This window comes from Panthera pardus, unplaced genomic scaffold, assembly GCF_024362965.1.
Source record: "Panthera pardus isolate Hobbes unplaced genomic scaffold, ASM2436296v1 HiC_scaffold_12, whole genome shotgun sequence".
Classification (NCBI taxonomy): domain Eukaryota; kingdom Metazoa; phylum Chordata; class Mammalia; order Carnivora; family Felidae; genus Panthera; species Panthera pardus.
Window position 1 is genome coordinate 93,444,585 of NW_026526677.1, and position 20,498 is coordinate 93,465,082.

The window sequence follows — 20,498 nt, forward strand, 5'->3', positions numbered from 1 at the left end:
CTTACTTCAGGTTTTGTTTTAAAGAAACAAAACCTGTAGGTTTTGTTTTAAAGAAACAAAACCTGTACACACCTGAGATCCTTTTGGCCCCCTTCTTCAATCTCATTTTTTTCCATTCTCCTCAATAATCACTATCATGAATTTAGTGTATCATTCCCATGCTAAGTTTTTATACTGAGTGGAAGTTATATTCTGGATACTAACCCTTTGTTAATTTTATGCGTTTTGAATTGCAAATATCTCCTCTCATTCTGTGCTGTGTTTTTCACTTTGCTTATGGTGTTTTTTGATATATGAAAGTTTAAATTTTAATGTGATCATATTTATCAGATGTTTCTTTTATGGTTTGTGCTTTTTGTGTTACATTTTAAAAATCCTTTTTCTATCTTTCCTGTATTCTTTGTATGTCTTATCTTTTTGATAAATGTCTATACTCCCTTGAGGAAAGGATCATCCTCTACCATGTTACTTCCAGGGACTCCCAACAGCTAGGTCAAAAAGCCCCACCTGGTCCACAGCAGCATGTCGTCTTTCTTTGCATATCTGGCTTTAGCTGCTGAGCCCTTTAGTCACTACCTTGTGCTCTTTCCTCTGTTTTCCTTTTTCTCTGTGTCTGCTTAACTCCTGCCTATTCTTTTATGCCAGAGTGATGAGTTTAGAAGAGTATCAGTTACAGCTGAAACCATTAAAAACAAATAGTCTCATGCAAGTGGAAAGTCCTCAGACTTTCCTCATTCTGTAGGTCATTGACCAGATACAGTGTATTTCTGTCTTTTTGACCCGCTTCCTACTAGGTCAGCTTTATTCTAAAGCTCCCTTGCCGCCACATGACATTTTTATGCCTAATTCAGTGACATTTGGGCTAGATAATTCTTTGTTGGGGGAGTGTGTGTCTATCTTGAGCATAATAGGATGTTAAGAAGCATCTCTGGCTTCCACCCATTAGGTACCAATACCATTCCTCTCCACCCTGAATTGGGGCAGCCAAAAATGGCTCCAGACATTGCCAAACATCTCCTGGCGTGGGGGTAGGGTGAAATCAGCCCTCGTTGAGAAATTCTCACCTAATTAGACAGGCCTAAATCCCATGTCTGGTCCTGAAACAATGACAGAAAGTGCTACTTGGCTTAAGCCAATCTGGACTTATCTGTAGAGCTGGTGCAAGTTTTGGTCTGTGTTGATGAAGTGTAGAAATCCAAGGGAAAAGCTAGGTGCTAATGGGAAGGGGGACGGTGGAAGTGATACTTGATCAAGAAATGGCCACCCCCAGAAAAATCTGATATGATGCCCAATGTGGCAGTTAAGTGGCCATTGTCATTGTTCTCCCAATATAATACCTGGTAATTAATGAATCCTAAGCCCTCACCATTAACTCCTCCGTTATAATGGAAAGAAGAGAGAGAGGGAAAGGGATAGAAAGAGAGAGAGATTTCTGATGTCTCTTATTAGGACCCTAATTTCATCATGAGGACTTCATCTAAACCAAAGTATCTCCCAAAGTCCCCATATCCAAATACTATCACATTGAGGGTTAGGGCCTCAACACATGAATTTGGGAGGAAGCACAGTTCAGTACATAGTATTAATATTTGGAATTTTGGCAATTATAATTCATTTAGAGAAGAAATAGAAATGTGTATTTTTTTTGTTATGGATTAGCTTCTGATCAGCAGGTGTGTCCATCCCTGAATTTTTATGACATCACAGGAAGCAAAGAGTTTATATATGTGCAGGTATGTCAGAGACTTTCAACTTAATTATCATGGGTCAGGTTCCTTGGAAATGTTTTTTGACACTGATGGTTTTGAGAGTTTGAGTAGAGGTGGTTTACTGAACAACACCTGTAAGGATGGTAGGGAAGCAGGACTGGATAGAGGAGGAAGTTGAATTGTGATAAAGTTGCAACAGAAACTCAGCCAGTCCTATGTCTCAGAGCTGGGATGGCCGTTCAGAGTGGTCTCAATTTAAGGCAAGGGGCTATGCCCTTGTACCACTGTAGTCATTAGATGCAAGCTGTCTCCAAGGAGGGTACAACCTAGGGTGAAGCAGCTGCCTAACAATGAAGGCAATTTCTAGAAAGGAAGTAGACTTTGGTCCTGACAAATTGGGGTGGGCATGGGGGCAGGTCTGAGCAGCACACCACAGCTTTCATTATGTTACCTGCACTATCTATTTTTTTTTTTAACGTTTTATTTTATTTTTTTTTTTTTGAGACAGAGAGAGACAGCATGAACGGGGGAGGGGCAGAGAGAGAGGGAGACACAGAATCTGAAGCAGGCTCCAGGCTCTGAGCCATCAGCCCAGAGCCTGACGCGGGGCTCGAACTCACGGACCGTGAGATCGTGACCTGAGCCAAAGTCGGACGCCCAACCGACTGAGCCACCCAGGCGCCCCTGTTACCTGCACTATCTAAAAGCAGGTGACTCTAAGGGCACCTGGGTGGCTCAGTCAGCTAAGCATCCGCCTCTCGGTTTCAGCTCAGGTCATGATCTCGCGGTTTCATGGGTGTGAGCCCCGCGTCAGGCTCTGTGCTGGCATCGTGGAGCCTGGTTGGGATTGTCTCTCTCCTTCTCCCTCTGTCTCTGGCCCTTCCCCACTAGTACTGTCTCTGTCTCCCTCAAAATAAAGAAATAAACTTAAAAAAAATTTAAAAGCAGGTGACTCTAAACTCATTGTTGGGTTAGCACTGCAGGGATCATGTTTCTTTTTAATTGCTCAAGTCTTTCAGGCAAGCATTGTTGGATTGGTACTGCAGGGATCATGTTTCCTTTCTAATTGCTCAAGTCTTCCTTTCTATTGTCTCAAGGATTTAAAAAATAAGTCTCTCTGACAGTTTCCAAAAGCAGCTTAATGCCTGGTTTATCAGACTGAGCCTTACTTCTTAGTAATACAATTTCAATGGAATAAAATGCTTGAGTTTTTGGTCAGAAGCCCCTGAGACAGGTGTCTTCAGGGATACAATGATAGCAGACATTCATACCTTCTCCTTCTCCTACCTATCTGAGCCCCTTGGGAAAGTATATTCCTTCCTGTGGGGATCTCTTGGGTCGTAGAGTGCTGACAGTCCTTTGCCAAGGTATTTGGCAATGAGTGTGGTGGCTCTTGAGATTTTAGGTGTAGTAACATCACTGCCCAGCAGGCTTTTATATTTTGGCTCTATACAACAGAGGCTGCGTATTCCCAAGCACATTTCATCACGGAAGTGTTTTCATGTTCCGAAGTATTGTATTTTGCATGTCCACTCTCTTCTGAGAGCCTCACAGTCCTAAGTAATTGTCAATCCCAGTAGCTATATTTGTAAAAAGCACTTCAGATCGGATATAAGTTTATCACCATCATAAATCGATACAAAATGGGTCATTGTATTCATTACAGATATAAGGGAGAGGAAAAAAAGGACTAAAAACAAAGAGCCAAAGTCCTAGTGTTATATTTGTAAACTGCTTTTTAGAAATACCCTCAGGGCAAGAGGGGCGCCTGGGTGGCTTAGTCCGTTGGGCGTCAGACTTCAGCTCAGGTCATGATCTCGCAGTTTGTGAGTTCGAGCCCCGCGTCGGGCTCTGTGCTAAGAGCTCGGAGCCTGGAGCCTGCTTCGGATTCTGTGTCTTCCCCTCTCTGTGCCCCTCCCCTGCTCCTGCTCTGTCTCTCTCAAAAAATAAATAAACATTAAAAAATTAAAAAAAAAAAAAAAAAAGAAATACCCTCAGGGCAAGAGAGCTCCTTGTAGGAAATTAGTACCTGGCTCTTATACAGCCTCCCTTCCCTCCCATAAAACAGGAACATGGAAAAAATTCCATAGGACAAAACCCAGTTTGGAGAAAATCTGATACCTGTTGAAATGTTTCCAAATACTAGAAAACTCAAGGTAGATTGAAGTATGGAGAAACTACTGGGTCACTTTTATTGAGAAGTTAGGGAAGTCACTGTTGAGTTTGCTTTAAGACTAACAACAACGGTGGATGATGTCACGTTTAAAGACAGAAGGGCAGCAACAATTCAGATTTTTTCTCTAGGTACAGTGTTCTTAATGTTTTATGAAAGCCTCATGGCCACAGATTCTCACCCTTAGCCTCCCACAGAACAAAATTTTGCATGTAAGTTAAAAAATTTTTTTTAATGTTTATTTTTGAGAGAGAGACACACGCAAAGTGTGAGTGGGGGAGGGGCAGAGAGAGGGGGAGACACAGAATGTGAAGCAGGCTCCAGGCTCTGAGCTGTCAGCACAGAGCCTGATTCAGGGCTGGAACTCATGAACTGTGAGATCATGACCTGAGCCAAAGTCGGAAGCTTAACTGACTGAGCCACCCAGGTGCCTGTTTTAAAAACAGTTTAGGTTCTTTCTCACATGATGTTTCATGTTCTCCTGGACTCCAAAGCTCTTTCTCTTGGGAGATTTCCCTGTCTGCATTGCACAACTCCAAGTGGCGGGGCGGGGGGTGGGGGGGGGGCGTTAACATTGCAATTTACATGGCAGGTGACTCAGATCCCTACATTGCCATGTTTGTTAGCCCCTCGTTTGTTGTTTTAAGTTTTTCCTTTCATTTGTGATACTTCCCTGGTGTTTGGTTTTGGCAAAGAATTTAATAAACAGCATAGTGTGGTGTGAAGCCATGTGGTGATTAAAGTATTGTGGTGGGTATTTGTTGGTTTCCTGCCCAGAGTCTACTCTCCCTTCCTCCTGACAATATTCCTATATTTCCTAAAAGGGACATCAAACTTCCTTGAATTTCAACCAGGTTTTTTTGGGGGGCAGAACTGACCCTCTACTCCAAGTGGTGGGTTCTGATGTTGATAAGTACAGGCCAATTAGCATATTCTTTTCCCTTGGTCTCAGTGATTTATTCGAGGATGGATGTATAACCCGATCAGGGTTAATTTGATGGAGGAACAGAAATGTCTGTTCCCCCTTCTCCCCCCACTTTTGTATGAGCCACTAGAAAGAATTCACTCTTTTCTGCTCTGTGTAATAGGGGCACTAGGCAGTGAACAAACTAGCAAATCTGTATCCCTATGGAATGTACATTTCAGTAGGAGAAAGTGGGCAGTATAGAAGATCCATTAATTAGATGATGTTCAGAAGCATGGAGACAATTTTAAAAGATAAGCGAAAGGAATAAGAGAGGTGACAGGAGGCAATATCTGCATAGCGCTTTGCAGACCGAGATGGAGACTTTCGCTTTTAACTCTGAGTGAGACGAGAAGCCACTGGGAATTTTAAGCAGAGGAGTGACGAGGTATGATTTAACTAAAATAGGACGTTCTGGCTGCTGTTCTGCAAAGGGAAAAGAGTAGAAGCAGGGAGACTAGTTGTGACAGTTATAAGGCTTTAGTATATTGCAATATTTCACTCTTTTTAATATAATAAATCTAGAGATAGGGGGGAGGCATATCTCGAAAGAAACTGTGGATGCAGCTTTTGGCTCATGGAGTTGACTGGAGTCAAACACAGAAAACTCACAAAGCTTTTAAGAAAAGCATATTGGCAAAACAACTAAACGAGACTAAGGGTGTGTGCAAGAAGAACAGAAATTTGGTCTCTCAATTGTCTATAGGCAGGAATCAGTTTGAGAATTCCACGTATCCACCAAGAAAGATATATTTTCCAGTGCCCTTTCCAGGTGACTAAGATAGATGATGGAAAAAGAATTATTTTCTAGACTGAAGAACCGAGAATTATGGAGAATAGACTGGAAAGTCATTCTGAGAGAGCAGAACCTATGCCTGATCATGGTACATTATTCCCTTTTCCAAATAGAGGAAACTGACAAGCTTCACTCAGTGGAATTTCATGTGTCATGGCCCAGTGACTGCGTTTTGCTTTCATTATTTTCTTTTTTTTAATGACAGTATTTTTGTTGTGGTTACATTGTCTTGTACATCATTTGTTGTATGTTGGATGTATGAGAAGATACCTGCTCTTTTAATTCATATGGCTCAAGAACAGCCATATTTGGACCTGATGTAGATCCTGTATTTCAAAGACTTGATGGACCTTTTAGAGGTCTTGGGACAGGAAAGAATTATTTTGTATGTGAAAAGGATATGAATAATTATAACCAAGAGAGTACACTGTGGTAGACTGAATTGCTGGTTCTTCATAATTCTTCACTACCCTGTAGTATTATTATGTATACATGAGGCCTTTGCTACGGTTGCATGGTGAGCAGTGTATTTTCTCACCTCTTGACTTTGGGTTTGTGCAAGTGATTTTCTTTGGTCAATGGGATGTCGGGGGAAGAGATATGGGGAAAACCTTGAAATAGTCTTCTATGTTGGCTTTTTCTTCTTGTGCTTCTGTGACTCCCATGAGAAGAGCATGTCTTGGGTAGCATTTTCAGCATGGGCTCTGAATAGAACACATGAAGCAGAGACACATAGTAGACCCTTGGGCTCACAGCCTGAGGCAAACATTCTCAGTCAACCCACAAACCTTCAGCTTAAAGTGGATCTGAACCTAATCTCAAGCCTGGAATCTGGCCTGCCTCAATTAAAGTGCTACTGATCCACAGACTCATGAGAAAAAGTAATTGTCTTAAATCTCTTTGGGATGGGTTATACAGCATTAGTGTGGTAATGACTGAGCAGTAGAGAGTTAATTGCAATAATTCACAAGAGAGAGGATGGGAATCAGGGCCAGGGTGGTCACACTAGAAGTGGTCAGATTTTGGGTATATTTTATAGATTAGAACCCACAGGTTTAGCCAATGGATTATAAATGAAGTGTGAAAGAAAGAGAGGAGTTGAGGATGAATTTTAGGCTTTTGGCTTGAGCAAAAAGGAGAATGGAGTGGTCATTTTCTGAGACGGAAAAAACTGAGACAACTCAAGACTTGAAGTAACATCGGGAGCTGTTACTAGGAACAATGACATGGTATTGCATGTGTTTGAGTTGGCTTGAGTTGGCAAATAGGGATGTTAGGTTGGTCATCGAATATACAGGTTTGGAGTTGAAGGAAGGCCCAATGTATACAGGTGGACAGCTGAGAATAGTCAGCTTTTAATTTTTTTTTTAAATATTTACTTATTTTGGGGAGACAGAGACAGAGTGCAAGCAGGGGAGGGGCAGAGAGAGAGGGAGACACAGAATCTGAAGCGGGCTCCAGGCTCCCAGCTGTCAGCACAGAGCCCGATGCTGGGCTTGAACCCACAAAGCGAGGGATCATGACCTGGCCTGAAGTCAGACACTCAGCCGGCTGAGCCGCCCAGGTGCCCCGAGATTAGTCAGATTTTAAAGCCATGACACTGAATAAGATCAACAAAAAAATGTGATCACTTAAAAAGGGGTCCAGCGACTGAGCCTGGTGGGCAGTTTCAAGTTTCATGGTTGGGGAGTTGAAGTTACCAGCAAAGGAGATTGAGAAGGAGCAGGCAGGAGAGAGAAGAGGAAAATGAGTTAAATGACAGTAAAGTGTTACTCATATGCATTGTTATAATACGGCATCCATTCCTTCCTACTTTCTTCTCTTCCTTTTCCTCCTTCATCAAAAATGTCACCACCACTAGATTTGTGTGTGTATGTGTGTGTACGATATGGAAAGCACAGTGTTAATCACTTTATACAGAAATAAGTATAACAGAATTATGAAGAAGGTAACAGGTATCTTATTCTTTTTTTCTCGGTATATACTCAGTAGGAGGAAAATTCCTTTTTTCTCTTCTGGTCTTCTCTCTAGGACAGAGAAGCTAAGTGTTTGTATTAATTCTGGGTCCCCTTCATAATCGCCCAAGCAGGATGGCTTTGTTTGAAGAGCAAAAGGATTGGAGGCTGGTGCTTTGAATGGAATAGAATGAGTAGCTGGAATGCTGGAGTAGAGTTGATTATTATTTTTTTCTCCCTAAGCCTGGGAGGGGGGTTAAGGATGGGAGGAAGAGGTCCAGTGCATATTAGAGACTTGTGTTTAGCTAGCCTGCAGCTCCCTAGTGACAGTAAGACCTTGGAAGGGGAGATGGCTGTCCGGAGGTGAGTGGAGATTGGAGAATGGATGCCATAACCTTGAAATCGTTGGCCTAAGTCATCTGATCTGAGTGGAGAACTTCTGTTCTTGGGTGAACTTCTGTTGTAGAGCCTGATAAAGTCTCAGAGACAGGAGTCGGTGTGGGGCAACAGGGCACCTGAAATAAAACTGCTTTGCAGAAAGAGAATGTCTGAGCTTAAGAAAAAGATCTAAGTGTTTGCAGGAGCACACTTGTTATGCACAACATGTGGCTGGCTTTAGAAGCTCCTCGAGATAGAGCCAGTCATGTTTTTGAGCTTTGGGGAACAATGGTTGTGTGACTAGGAACTGAGAGAGGTGTAATCCTAGAACCAAAGCTTGGGACATCCAATGTGTGCAGACTGGAATCTGAACCAGCCAGGACATTACCACAATGCTATATTATTGTGGTAGAAGATAACAGCATTAGTTAAACAAGACTCCATTTTTTTTTTCTCTATTTTGTTTTAAGAAGAGTACTGCATCTTTTGGTCTAAGACATGAACCCCACAGTTTCTTAGGTATTCAAGGGTGAGGAGGTCTCGAAAAGGAGAGACTGAACTTTCCAAAAATAAGGTACTGGGTGGGGGGCTTGAATGATTTGCTGGGGGAAAAAAAGGCATAAAGCCTCTGAGTTTATGATACACGTATTACTATTTGTGCTTTGGGGAAAACTTGGGAAGTTTTAGTTGAGGAAGGGTATTTAAGATGTTATGGTGGCTTTTGTTTTTCTTAAATATGTATTAGCCTTATTTTGTGTGGTTCTGGAGAGCAAAAAAATAAAAAACTGTCAGCTGCACGGGTGGAGGGACAGATAGTCACTACTGTATCATAGCACATGTATTGGGCTCAATACATTTTTCACTAAATGACTGCATGCATGCGTGACAAATGAAAACATATGGGTGAAACTTACAGGGAGGCAGATTTTTGACTCAGCTTATCTTTTTCATAATCTGAGTTATTAAAAAAAACTAAATGGACTATTCTCGAAAGGCAGTGAAATTCTCTATCACCAGGAGTGAAGCAGGAGCCAAAGGACTGTTTTGCAGCGATGTGATACGGGATTTATTCGTTAGATGATGGTGAGACCACGTAACCTCTGAGGTCTCTGAAAACTCAGATACACCAGTTCTGTAACTTTAAATCCAAGGCTCTTCATCTTTACACATAGACTTGGGAGAAGTATAAATAAGACTCATGATCTCAGGGAAATCTTGAAGAGGCATGTGTTCAATGGCATGTTTATTAAACAAATGCTCATGACAGATTTTCACAACAGCAACAAATGTTATTTCACTACATCACATCTCCCTTGCTAAGAAAAAAAACAATCATAGCAAGGTTGATGGATTTGGATTATTTGTTCACATTTTTCTGGGGAGCGGGGGAGTAAAACCGGTCTCCTCACTCCTTTTCCTCTGTTTCCTTTTCTTGAGCATTACCTGGTTTCATTTTCTTCACCTCCTCTCTGACTAAATGTCCCCGGAAGGCTGCTTGGATTTTGACAGCAGCATTCTCCTGTTTTTCTTTTTCTTCTTCAGAAGATTCCTTCATGGAATGGATAAAAAGTAAGAGACTTCTTAAATATCCAATATTTTGATGCCATAAAAATAGTGCATACATTGAATCCATTGACGGTCGTAACAACTGAGATCTGTTGCTTCCTAACAGAATTTTACATACTTGTCACACCGTATATGTACCAAATGGTGAGTGCCAAAATGGCAGACATTTTGTTTTGTCATTCTTTAATATGTCTCTGCAGTAAATGATCATTGCCAACTCCCCCAGGCCCCACCAAATAGTTCCTATTTAACAGTTCCCAATAACATTTTTTTTAAATAAGTAAGACTCCTTAAAGCTTGGTAAAAATGTCAAGAAGAATAGTAAGTGTCCTGTTTCTAAATAATCATGATTACATGAAATTAATTTCTTAATTTCTCAATGGTTAGCTAATCAAAATCATACATTTAAAGCAATAATGTCAGTTTTAAGGTGGTGGGCTGAACTTCTGTATATAGCTCCTTTTTTTAAAATTGAGGTATAATTTACCTAAATTGTAGACAGTGGAACACAGAGATCTTAAGGGTCTAGTTCAATAGCTACATAGTTTTTAATATATAATTTTAAATTATAACAGTGATACATATACATTTAAAAACTTAAATGTCACTGGTAGTGAAAGATTTCTCCCCCTTTCCAAATCATACTCCTAAGATGTATCCATTATTATGGGTTGAGTATATATATCCCTCAAAACGCTTTCTGTATACAAAGTATTCATATGGGTATATACATGCCTTTTTATTTAAAAAATGAGATCATGCTAATTACAATGTTCACAACTACTTTTTTGTAACTATCTATCTTGGTTCTCTTTTCAATGTATATAACTCTGCCTATTCTTTTTTTTTTTTTTTTTTAATAACACCATTGTATTACATTGTACTAATGGAACTTGATTTATTTACTCAGTCTTCTGTTGATGGACCCTTGGGGTGTTTATACCCCTCACTCCATTAAAAAAGCAATGAGGCACAGGGGCGCCAGGGTGGCTCAGTTGGTTAAGCATCTGACTCCGGATTTCTATGTGCTAACAGCACTGAGCCTGCTTGGGAATCTCTCTCTCTCTCTCTCTCTCTCTCTCTCTCTCTGCTCCTCTCACCCCCTCAAAATATATAAATAAACATTATAAAAATACAATGAGGCAATTCTAGCTCTTAAACTTTTTTTAAAAAATTAAAAAATATTTTTTAAAGTTTTTTTTTTAAAGTTTATTTGAGACAGAGGGAGAGACAGAGTGCGAGTGAGGGAGGGGTAGAGAGACAGGGAGACACAGAATCAAAGCAGCTCCAGGCTCTGAGCTGTCAGCACAGAGCCCAACACCGGGCTCAAACCCATAAACCGGGAGATCATGACCTGAGCTGAAGTTGGACACTCAACCAACTGAGCCACCCAAGCACCCCTAGCTCTTAAACTTTTAAATGCAAACAGAATGGTATTAAAACCTCTGAGATATACCCCAATATGGACAAATAATTATAGCGGAGTTGGAAATCAATGAGATCTCAACTCAAACTTTTGAAATTCTGCGTAAGGGCAACTACTAAAGATGTAAGGAAATGAAACTCCCTTTTGTCTTCCCTGACCTCCCATTGCACCTTATGGCAATGTTAAGCTGATTGGGTTGTACTGATATAATTCTGGAGTAATTTATAAAGGTTATGGGGAAAAGTTCTGCCCCCCCACTGGGTAGGAGGTGAGGTTTTCCTTGAAGGGGAGGCCTACTTTGGGTGTCAAGACCAAGTTTGGCCTAACTGGGACATCAAGATATGAAAAGGAACTCAGAAGTTTGGTCTTCAATGCTGTAGAGAGTGAATTCTTTCTCACTAGGGTTGGTCCTCTTGAGTCTGGACGATGAAGAACATAGACAGTGATATGCTGGCAAATGTTTATATACGGACTCTCCAGAAAAAAAAAAAAAAAGGCTGATTTGCAGTATTGGCCACAATCTTAATACTCCTACTGTGGCTGATTTCAAGCTACTAAATAGACATTACTGAACATGGGTTTGTACACATGTGCACAGTTGTCTCTTGAGAGCTGGCCCTAGCACACTAGTGAGAATAGGTATCTTTGAAGGTGGACCCTGCTCAGGTCTTTGTTGCTTAGATGTGGGCTGTCAGGCAGGAAGCCATTTAGGCAGTAGTGCATGGAAGGTGAATAAGACACAGTGTGTGAGGCCATTTTATTTGGTGGCACGTACTTCTCTGTGAGTTTCCTTTTGTTATCTCTGAACCTTTGCCACTGTGTGGTAATGAGAGCATCAGTTAGTGAAAGACTCCCAAAGGGGAAAATGAATCTGAAGCATCAAGACTGGGGCAGTGAGTTCTGTCTGTTCTTCTTGGGGAGATTTCCCCACCCGATGACAATCATGGAAAATAAGGTTTTATTTTTAAAGGGAAGAATGAGTTTTCCTTTATAATAGGCACAGCTAAACATGATCCACTAGCTAGTTTACCACTGATGCTACTTATCTAGAAAGTAAAATCATAATTTTAGCAATATGGATAACAGACTAGATTCATATTGGAAATACGATTTTAAAGTTTATTTATTTATTTTGAGAGAGAGAGCGAGCGAGCACACAAGCATGCAGGGGAAGGGCAGAAAGAGACAGAGATTGAGAATCTCAGCCACTCCCAGTGCCTCTGTGGGGCTCGAACTCTCAAACCGAACTAAACCATGAGAACATGACCTGAGCCAAAATCAAAAGTCGGATGCTCAACCGACTGAGCTACCCAGGCGCCCCTGGAGTACAATTTTAAGTTGAGTGATATCTTTCTTTGTAGGAATCTAATAGTGTACAGAAAACAACTTACTAAGGCTGTGACTGGTGTCTCATCTTCTTTCACGGATGTGTGAGACTTTTCTTTTTCCGACTCACAACTCTCAGTTGATTCATGCTCCTGGAAGAGGGGTGAGAGGATCAGAGGCAATATTCTAAAACAGTAAAGTCTTGGGTCAAACTGCTTAAAGGTAATTAAATATTGCTTTATGTTATTGAGAAGAAGTGGGGATTAAATACATACTGTTTTTTTTTTTTCAAGTAGGTTGGAAAAAAATAAATACATGAAAACTCTCAAGGGAATATGTATAAACAAATATGACCAAGGAACTCGTAGAAAATGTTTGATTTTTTGCTTTTGGAATGTAACATGGTTGGTTTTATATTAAAAACAAGCCATTGTCTTATACTAAAAGTTGATAATATGCTGTAATTAATCTTTTTTTAATGTTTATTTTTGGGAGAGAGAGAGAGAGAGAAAGAGAGAGAGAGAGAGACTGAGGGAGGGGCAGAGAGAGAAAGAGAGAGAGAATCTCAAGCAGTTTCTGCACCATCAGAGCAGAGCTAAACGAAGGGCTAGAACTCATGAACTATGGGATCATGACCTAAGCTGAAGCCAAGAGTTGGATGCTTAACCCAAACTGAGCCACCCAGGAGCCCTCATGCTGTAATGATCTTGAACAAAATATAAAAAAGAAGTGCTGATAGTTATTAAAATAAGAACAAAATATATGCCATTGTGTCTCATGTGTGAAGTCAGGTTGACTTTTTTTTTTTAAACTTTATTTCTTTTTGACAGAGAGACAGAGAGAGCGAGAGGGAGAGGGGAAGAGAGGAGAGAGAGGGAGACAGAGAGAATCCTAAGCAGGCTCTGCACTGTCAGCACAGAGCCCGATGTGGGGCTCGAACTCACAGGCCGTGGGATCATAACCTGAGCCAAAATCAAGAGTCGGAAGCTGAACTGACTGAGCCACTCAGGCACCCCTCAAGTTGACTTTTTAATGAAGTTTGTAGATTAAAAATGATGTCAAATAATTAAGTTCTACTGTGGGGAACCATTTAAACAAAAAAGGGAGGGGGAGGGGAATCAGTTCTGCCTATTTTGACATGGTTATTGAAAATTTCCACCAAAATAGAGGCATTGCTAATTCACAACCTATGGGAAGAGTTTCTTTCATCTGTAAAACAGAAATCTGAAGACATATAAGCTAATCAAGTAAAGTCTTCAGAATTCAAAAGATATGAACAAAAAAAACACCCTGAAATTGCTATGTGACACAAAGATTTAAAACTTTTCGACATTATTCCTTTGATTGCAGTAAAACATGAATACAGAGAATCTAGTTAAACGGAAACAAACTCAACACCCCCACATCTGGCAGGCAAAAATGGATGGAACTTCACGTTTGAACTTATGGAATAAGTGACAGGTATTTCCCCAGGAAATTCCCCAAATCTATTGGGAACACCATCAAAACTAGAACTTGGCTAATTCCTTTTAATTCTTCTTTTTTAAGTTTATTTTGAGAGAGAGAAAGAGGGAGAGCATGTGTGTGTGGGGGGGTGCAGAGACAGAATGAGAGAGAGAGAGAGAGAGAGAGAGAAACAGAGAGAGAGAGAGAGAGAGAGAGAGAGAGAGAGAGAGAGAGAGAGAATTCCAAGCAGGCTCCCTGCTGTCAATGCAGAGCCTGATGTGGGGCTGGATCTCACAAACAGTGAGATTATGGCCTGACCTGAGCTGGAATCGAGTTGGACGCTTAACTGACTGAGCCACCTAGGGGCCCCGTATTCTTCTTAATTCTAATATCTGATGGTGCTTTGTGGCTAATGTATTATCTCAGTTGTCTAGCAGAGTGCTTCTCAGACTTCAAGGTACCTACAAATCACTTTGGGAGCTTGTTAAAATTCAGCTTCTGATTTGTAGATCTGGAGTAGGGCCTGAAACAGAAGTTCCACAAAGTTCCCAGCTCATGCCAGTGATGTTGGATCACACACAGCCCTTCTCAACCAGTGCTCCTCTTCTGGACCACAGAACACAGTGTTTCTGTTCAACTATTCTCTCAATTCTCCCACAGATAGTAAATAAGTAGAATCATTCTAGACACAAAGGAGAGAATGATTCCCTACATGCAATGAGTGCCTTTGGCTTAGGGCTTAATTATTTTGAGGAACCTTGGTTGAGACAAGCTGGTTGTAGGAATGCTGCTAAAGAGAAGACAGGTTCAGTGTCTGAATAGATTAGCTTTATAGAAAAAACACCATTACAAACATTAATTCTAATCAGCAATTTGTAAGATGTCAATGATGATGAAACAACTGGATAAATGGTGCTTTATTTTATGAAATGTCATTCATTAATTCAACATATATTTACTGAGGATCTGCTATTGCTAAGCACTGTGATACTCAATGAAATTTGAAGAATAAATGAGGGTAATCATTCTGTAACTTTCAAGTACATTCTTCCTCTTGATCATCTTTCGATTTCAGCTAAGTATCCAACCACGATTTAGATACTTGGGAAAAAAATTTCTCCTCAGAAAGAACAACACACTTAAAAAGGTTTAGGCAGATATTTGTGATGCCTCTCATGATGTTCATGATTCTGGGGAGATCCTGATGATCTCTGCTTTGGAGATAGGGAGAATAAATAACCCAGTCCACGAGTTTCATAGGACCGTACCTTGAATGCATGGTTGTTATAGAAGCGGTCATCTACCTTAGTCCCCCATTCTGCTGGATCAAAGTTGGTTTCTAAATTAAAAAATATATATACAATAATTTCAGACTTATTTTGAGTTCATTAAAGTAAATCCAGAATAGTAACACAAAACAAGTTTTCTTTTTCAAATCACAGGTTCTTTACTGCCAGCTGAAAATCTTATTATTTTTTAATTTTTATTTATTTTTTAATTTACTTTTAAAAAATTTTATTAAAAAATTTTTAATGTTTATTTATTTTTGAGAGAGAGAGAGCGCAAGCAGGGGAGGGGCAGAGAGAGAGGGAAACACAGAATCTGAAACAGGCTCCAGGCTCCAAGTTGTCAACACAGAGCCTGATGCAGGGCTTGAACTCATGAACTGGGAGATCATGACCTGTGCCGCAGCTGGAGGCTTAACAGACTGAGCCACCCAAGTGCCCCTTTTTTAAATTAAAAACATTTTTTTTAATGTTTATTTTTGAGAGAGACAGAGAGTGAGTGGGGGAGGGATGGAGAGAGAGGGAGACACAGAATCTGAAAAGGCTCAAGGCTCTGAGCTGTCAGCACAGAGCCTCATGTGGGGGCTCAAAACCACCAACCGGGAGATCATAACCTGTGCCGAAGTCAGATGCTTAACGGATTGAGCCACCCAGGTGCCCCTGGAGAGGTTTTTTAAAAAGTGAGGCATATTATATATAGTCAGTAGATACAAACAGGAAGAAGTATTTATATTTAAGCAGAATTTTTCTTTAACTTTTCATTATGAACAATTTCAAACTTAGAAAGTAGAATAACATAACAAGTTCCCATTTGCACATTATTCAGATTCAACAATTATAAACTCATGATTTATCTTATCTGTAACTTCACTCAACTTGCCATCCTTTCTTCTGATTATTTTCAAGCCAATTCCAGGATTCCTATTGTTATCTACAAATATTTATTTCAGTATGAATCTCTAAGATATAAAGAAACCACAATATCACTATCACATCTAAAACACTAATTCCTTAGTACCAGCTATCCAAATTTTCTCCATTGTCTAACATATTTTTATTTATTTTTTACTGTTGATTTGTTCAAATCAGAACCCAAACAATGGATACATGCAGACTTTTGTTGTGTCTTTTGAATATCTTTTGATTGAAAGATTTTTTCACCTATCTCCCAGCCCATATTTTTTCCTTGTAATTTTTTTATTGAGGAAATTGGGTCATTTTTCCTTTGGAGTTTCCCACAGTTTAGATATTTCTGATTCCATTCCTATGACTTTTAATAAGTTCCTTTGCTTTCGAATTTTCTGTAGCTGATTCAGGTTTTATTTATTTATTTATTTATTTATTTATTTATTTATGTTATTTAGCAAGAATACTTTATAGATAGTGCAGTGTAATTCCGTCAGGATATACATAATATGTAGTTGTTTCTCTTTTTAAGGGGATTGTTTCTTTTCTTTGAGGGCCCATTGATGATGATTGCTTAGATAATTTCTTTAGGGATTGCAAAATGGCAATGCTCTTATTAGATCATTACTTCTTGTTTTCTGGAGCAATCAGTAAAGAAAAACTTTCCTGTATCAACTATTTGGTTACCCTGACGTAAGGTTCATCCAGAAAAGGCAGGTTGAAGGTTTGATTTTATCGGCCAGTTTTCAGAATAATCAGTTGGTTTCTTAGGATCCTCTCAAAAAGGTTTTGTTTGTTTTTATCATTATGAACTAATGAATATTTAAGAAATTGGATAAACTTCGATCCATTGCATTTTTTATTCTTCCTGATGCTTTAATTGTCCAAAATTGGCCAGTTGGAGCTTATTTGCGTGCTCAGATGCTCCTGAGTCCATTGGAAACAACTCTAGAGTAGATGATCTCTTGAGGTTCCCTTCCACCCAGTGTGTCCATGAAAGACACAGTGAAGGAGGTCTGGGTAATAAACTGGTAATCTTCAACAATGTGACATAATGTGATTTTAAGAGAACCTGCCACAAAGGCACACGTTTTCAATAGCAAGAACTGTTACTTGAAGACACCTGCGTCATAAAGCCTTTCTATGGCATAGGGATGGTCTTGAGCGAGTTTTATCATAACCAAATGCCCACCTTTTTCTTAGGGATTTGTGATATCACTTATATCAAATGCTAACATGTTTCCTGTCAGAAAAATAAAAATTAAGACCAATAATTAGCTATGAAGAATGCTGGCAAGGGAATTCTTGCCTTGTGTGAGAGACTGGGCTAGAGGAATTTTTCTTCCCTTTTGGAGAGACTAAATTCTGACACTTGTATCAGTTGGATAACTCACCTTCAGTTTACATGAGTGAAAATGGTTGTCATGCTTCAAATGTTTTCAAATAGTTTTATACAGTTTTTATCAGTTAGAGAGCTAGTATTCTGAGACCATCAGTCTGAATCACCAATTGCTTTAATTACCATAATCCAGTAGCAATGACTCAAATGTTTTTGTAACGGGACATTTCTGAGATCTAAAATTAAATAAATGACTAAAGACATTTTACTCATGAATTTGTAAAATTAATGCTATAATAACAAAATTAAATGGACGTTCATTGGTATTCACCTCTTACCCTAAAAGATTTCGCTTGATAGCTTTTTAGTGGCACTTAAGTTTCAAGTTGTGCAACAGATAGTCATACTGACTGGATATGGAAAAGACCAGCAACATTCAGGAAATTGGCAGAGATTCTGAGCTCTGCCTGGATTGAGATAAAACAAGATGGTGGAGCTGTGCCGTGTGTATGGGAGTGGTTTTAACTCAAGCCTTGTGGTAGGTTTCCTTCTTCTGGAAGATGATTTGAAATGGAATGCTTACTTACCTGTAGGTATTTCTAGTCACCTTTACCACTCTCTTGGAATACTGTAGTCAAAAGTAATGATGGTAACGACTTACACAAAATGGTTGTTCTAATCAAGAATAGGGTTTTTTTAATAGAAATGTATAGCTGTAATAATGTATAGCTGTAACTAATCCTACTGGATTAGTCATAAACCAAGTTGTAACTTGATAGTTATGAGCCTTCAAGGCCGGGACTTTGGAAATTTTGTTTCTGGAAGTAAAGAAGCTGCTTTGGCTCTCAACCTGTCATATTAGCATGAATTTTAGTCTCTGGGCAGGAGAGGACCTTGGGAGAATAGAGAAAGAATATAAATTACCTTCCCAAGCTGGAATTTCACATTTATTTATTTATTTATTTATTTATTTAAATTAAAAAAATTTTTTTAAATGTCTGAGACAGAGAGAGACATAGCACAAGCAGGGGAGGAGCAGAGAGAGAGGGAAACACAGAATCTAAAGCAGGCTTCAGGCTCTGAGCTGTCAGCACAGAGCCCGAGGTGGGGCTCGAACTCATGGAGTGCGAGATCATGACCTGAACTGGAGCTGGATGCTCAACCAACTGAGCCACTCAGGTGCCTTGGAATTTTACTTTTTAAAAGCTGTTTTTCTCCGTGCCTTCATTCACTATTTAAGGAGCACAGAATTATATTTTGCAACACTCACGATTCTTTCAAGTAAGAAGGGTCAAAATGTATAGAAAGTCACAAACTCTCCTCCCAGGAAGAACAGTCAACTGCCTGGGATGCATAGGAACAGCCTGTTGGAAAAAGCAGAGCTAGACTGGATGATCTCTTGAGTTTCCCTTCCACCCAGTGTGTCCATGAAAAACACAGTGAAGAAGGTCTGGGAAAAATACTGGTAATCTTCAATAATGTGACATAATGTGATTTTAAGAGAACCTGCCACAAAGGCACATGTTTTCAATAGCAAGAACTGTTATTTGAAGACCCCTGCTTCATAAAGCCTTTCTATGGCATAGGGATGGTCTTAAGCAAGTTTCATGATAACCAAATGCTTAGTCTCTTACTTAAAGAAAAATATGCCTATTTTAAAAAGCTTACTCTCTCGTTTCTCTAGAAGATTTTCAAAATATGCTGCTGCAAAAGCTGGTATGTTTTCTGGTTGCTCCCTCAGAATCTCGCGTGTCAGCCCTTCAAGAAGATTCCCAAATCCTTGTGGAATTCGGTAGTGGGTGTTGGAGAATGGAATCGACATCTCCTTGGAAGGAAATGCCTATCGTACCTAGAGATTCATTAAAGGGCACAGTCTTTAAAATTGTCTGATTTTACTTATATAATCACAACTATGTCAAATTATTTCTGAGACCCAAATTTTCTGGACTTGAATTCTTCCCCCACCCCCCACCCCGTCCACACAACCCCAATCCATCATTTCTTCCAAAGAATTTTGAACTTTCCGTTATTAATTAGAATATTATAAATACAGACCCATTTAACAGGCCAAATCATTTTTTTACATTAAAAAAATCACACATTTTTCACTATAGCACTAAATACTTTTTCTCTCTGACCCCTTTTTTTTGTCTTTAAAAGGTGAGGGTAATTTCTGCTATCCCACAGGAATTCAGAGAAAATGATTGTTAACAATTTATCATAAATTGCCGAGAAGACGCTGTTTGGGATCTAAAATTTAAAAAAAAAAATGAAGAACTAATGTTGGTTCTAGAAATTACTCTAATGTGTTGCACGAAGAAGTTTAATACTTAGTCTTGTCCTAGTTTCCACTTCTGAAGCATGACCTACAAGGCCTCGAAGCACCTATATACTCTGAAGGGGGGAAGCAGGGGCAGTGGGGAGGGAGGGTGGGTGGTGGCCGCAAGGTCAAGACTTTGCAGTCCTAGCGTCCAAAATTTTGGGATTCTTCCATTTTTTGGTTTTGTCTTGACCAGGTCTTATCTTCCTGTCTTGGAATACAAGGAATACAAGGACTAGATTAAGGATAGCAGCCAAGCGGCGGGTTGGGCTGCTGAGTAAGCAAACGACACTCAGGGACCTGGCTTTTTGGTGAAGGTGTTAATGTCACAAAAGCCCGCAAGCCGTGGTAGGGGTCTAGGTGAGGGACTCGACGGTTGAATGAGGCCCCATCTGTGCAGGATGTTTTTCTTTCTTTTTTTTTTTTTTTTTACGGAACAGGAGATGAGGTGTCGAATCGTTGTAGTTGTGAAAAGTACTGGTGAGACCCTGAACCAAACTGGGGACTGGAGGGCGGTCGGAGGGGGAACGGTGGTCTAGTCGGGGGCGAGACGTCGAGGAGCTGGGATTTCAGACTCTCGCAGAATGGGCTGCCTCGGCGCCCAATCTCTCCCAGCGATCCCGGAATTTGTCGGGGATCCTGAGAAAATACGAGAGGAAAAGGGAAAAGGCGAGGTCTTAGTTTTGGAGAGGAAGTGGGGTAAACCGCCTCACCTCTTGGTTCTCTCAGAGCTGGTGCCGTTGGTTCCAGTTGTTATTTCTCGTTGCTGGGTAACCGTTTTTTTTTTTTTTTTTTTTTTTGTAACTCCAACTACGGCGGCCGGGAAGGGGAGAGGCACGGCTTCGCCCGGCTGCCGGTGCTGGTTCCGCGACAGAACGGCCCTGGATGGGTGGAGTCTCAGGCATCCC

At 40.2% G+C, this 20,498-nt stretch overlaps 1 protein-coding gene across 1 annotated transcript; it reads right to left on the minus strand.

The window, feature by feature from the left end:
• Positions 1–9,201: 9,201 nt before the first annotated feature.
• SPA17 (sperm autoantigenic protein 17) lies at positions 9,202–20,436 on the minus strand. Its single transcript, XM_019433470.2, has 5 exons — positions 20,304–20,436; positions 18,939–19,119; positions 15,008–15,078; positions 12,359–12,445; positions 9,202–9,524 (listed from the first exon to the last, which is right to left on the minus strand). The coding sequence occupies exons 2-5, from the start codon at positions 19,090–19,092 to the stop codon at positions 9,381–9,383; spliced, it is 456 nt and encodes a 151-aa protein (XP_019289015.1). The 5' UTR covers positions 19,093–19,119; positions 20,304–20,436; the 3' UTR covers positions 9,202–9,380.
• Positions 20,437–20,498: the final 62 nt, after the last annotated feature.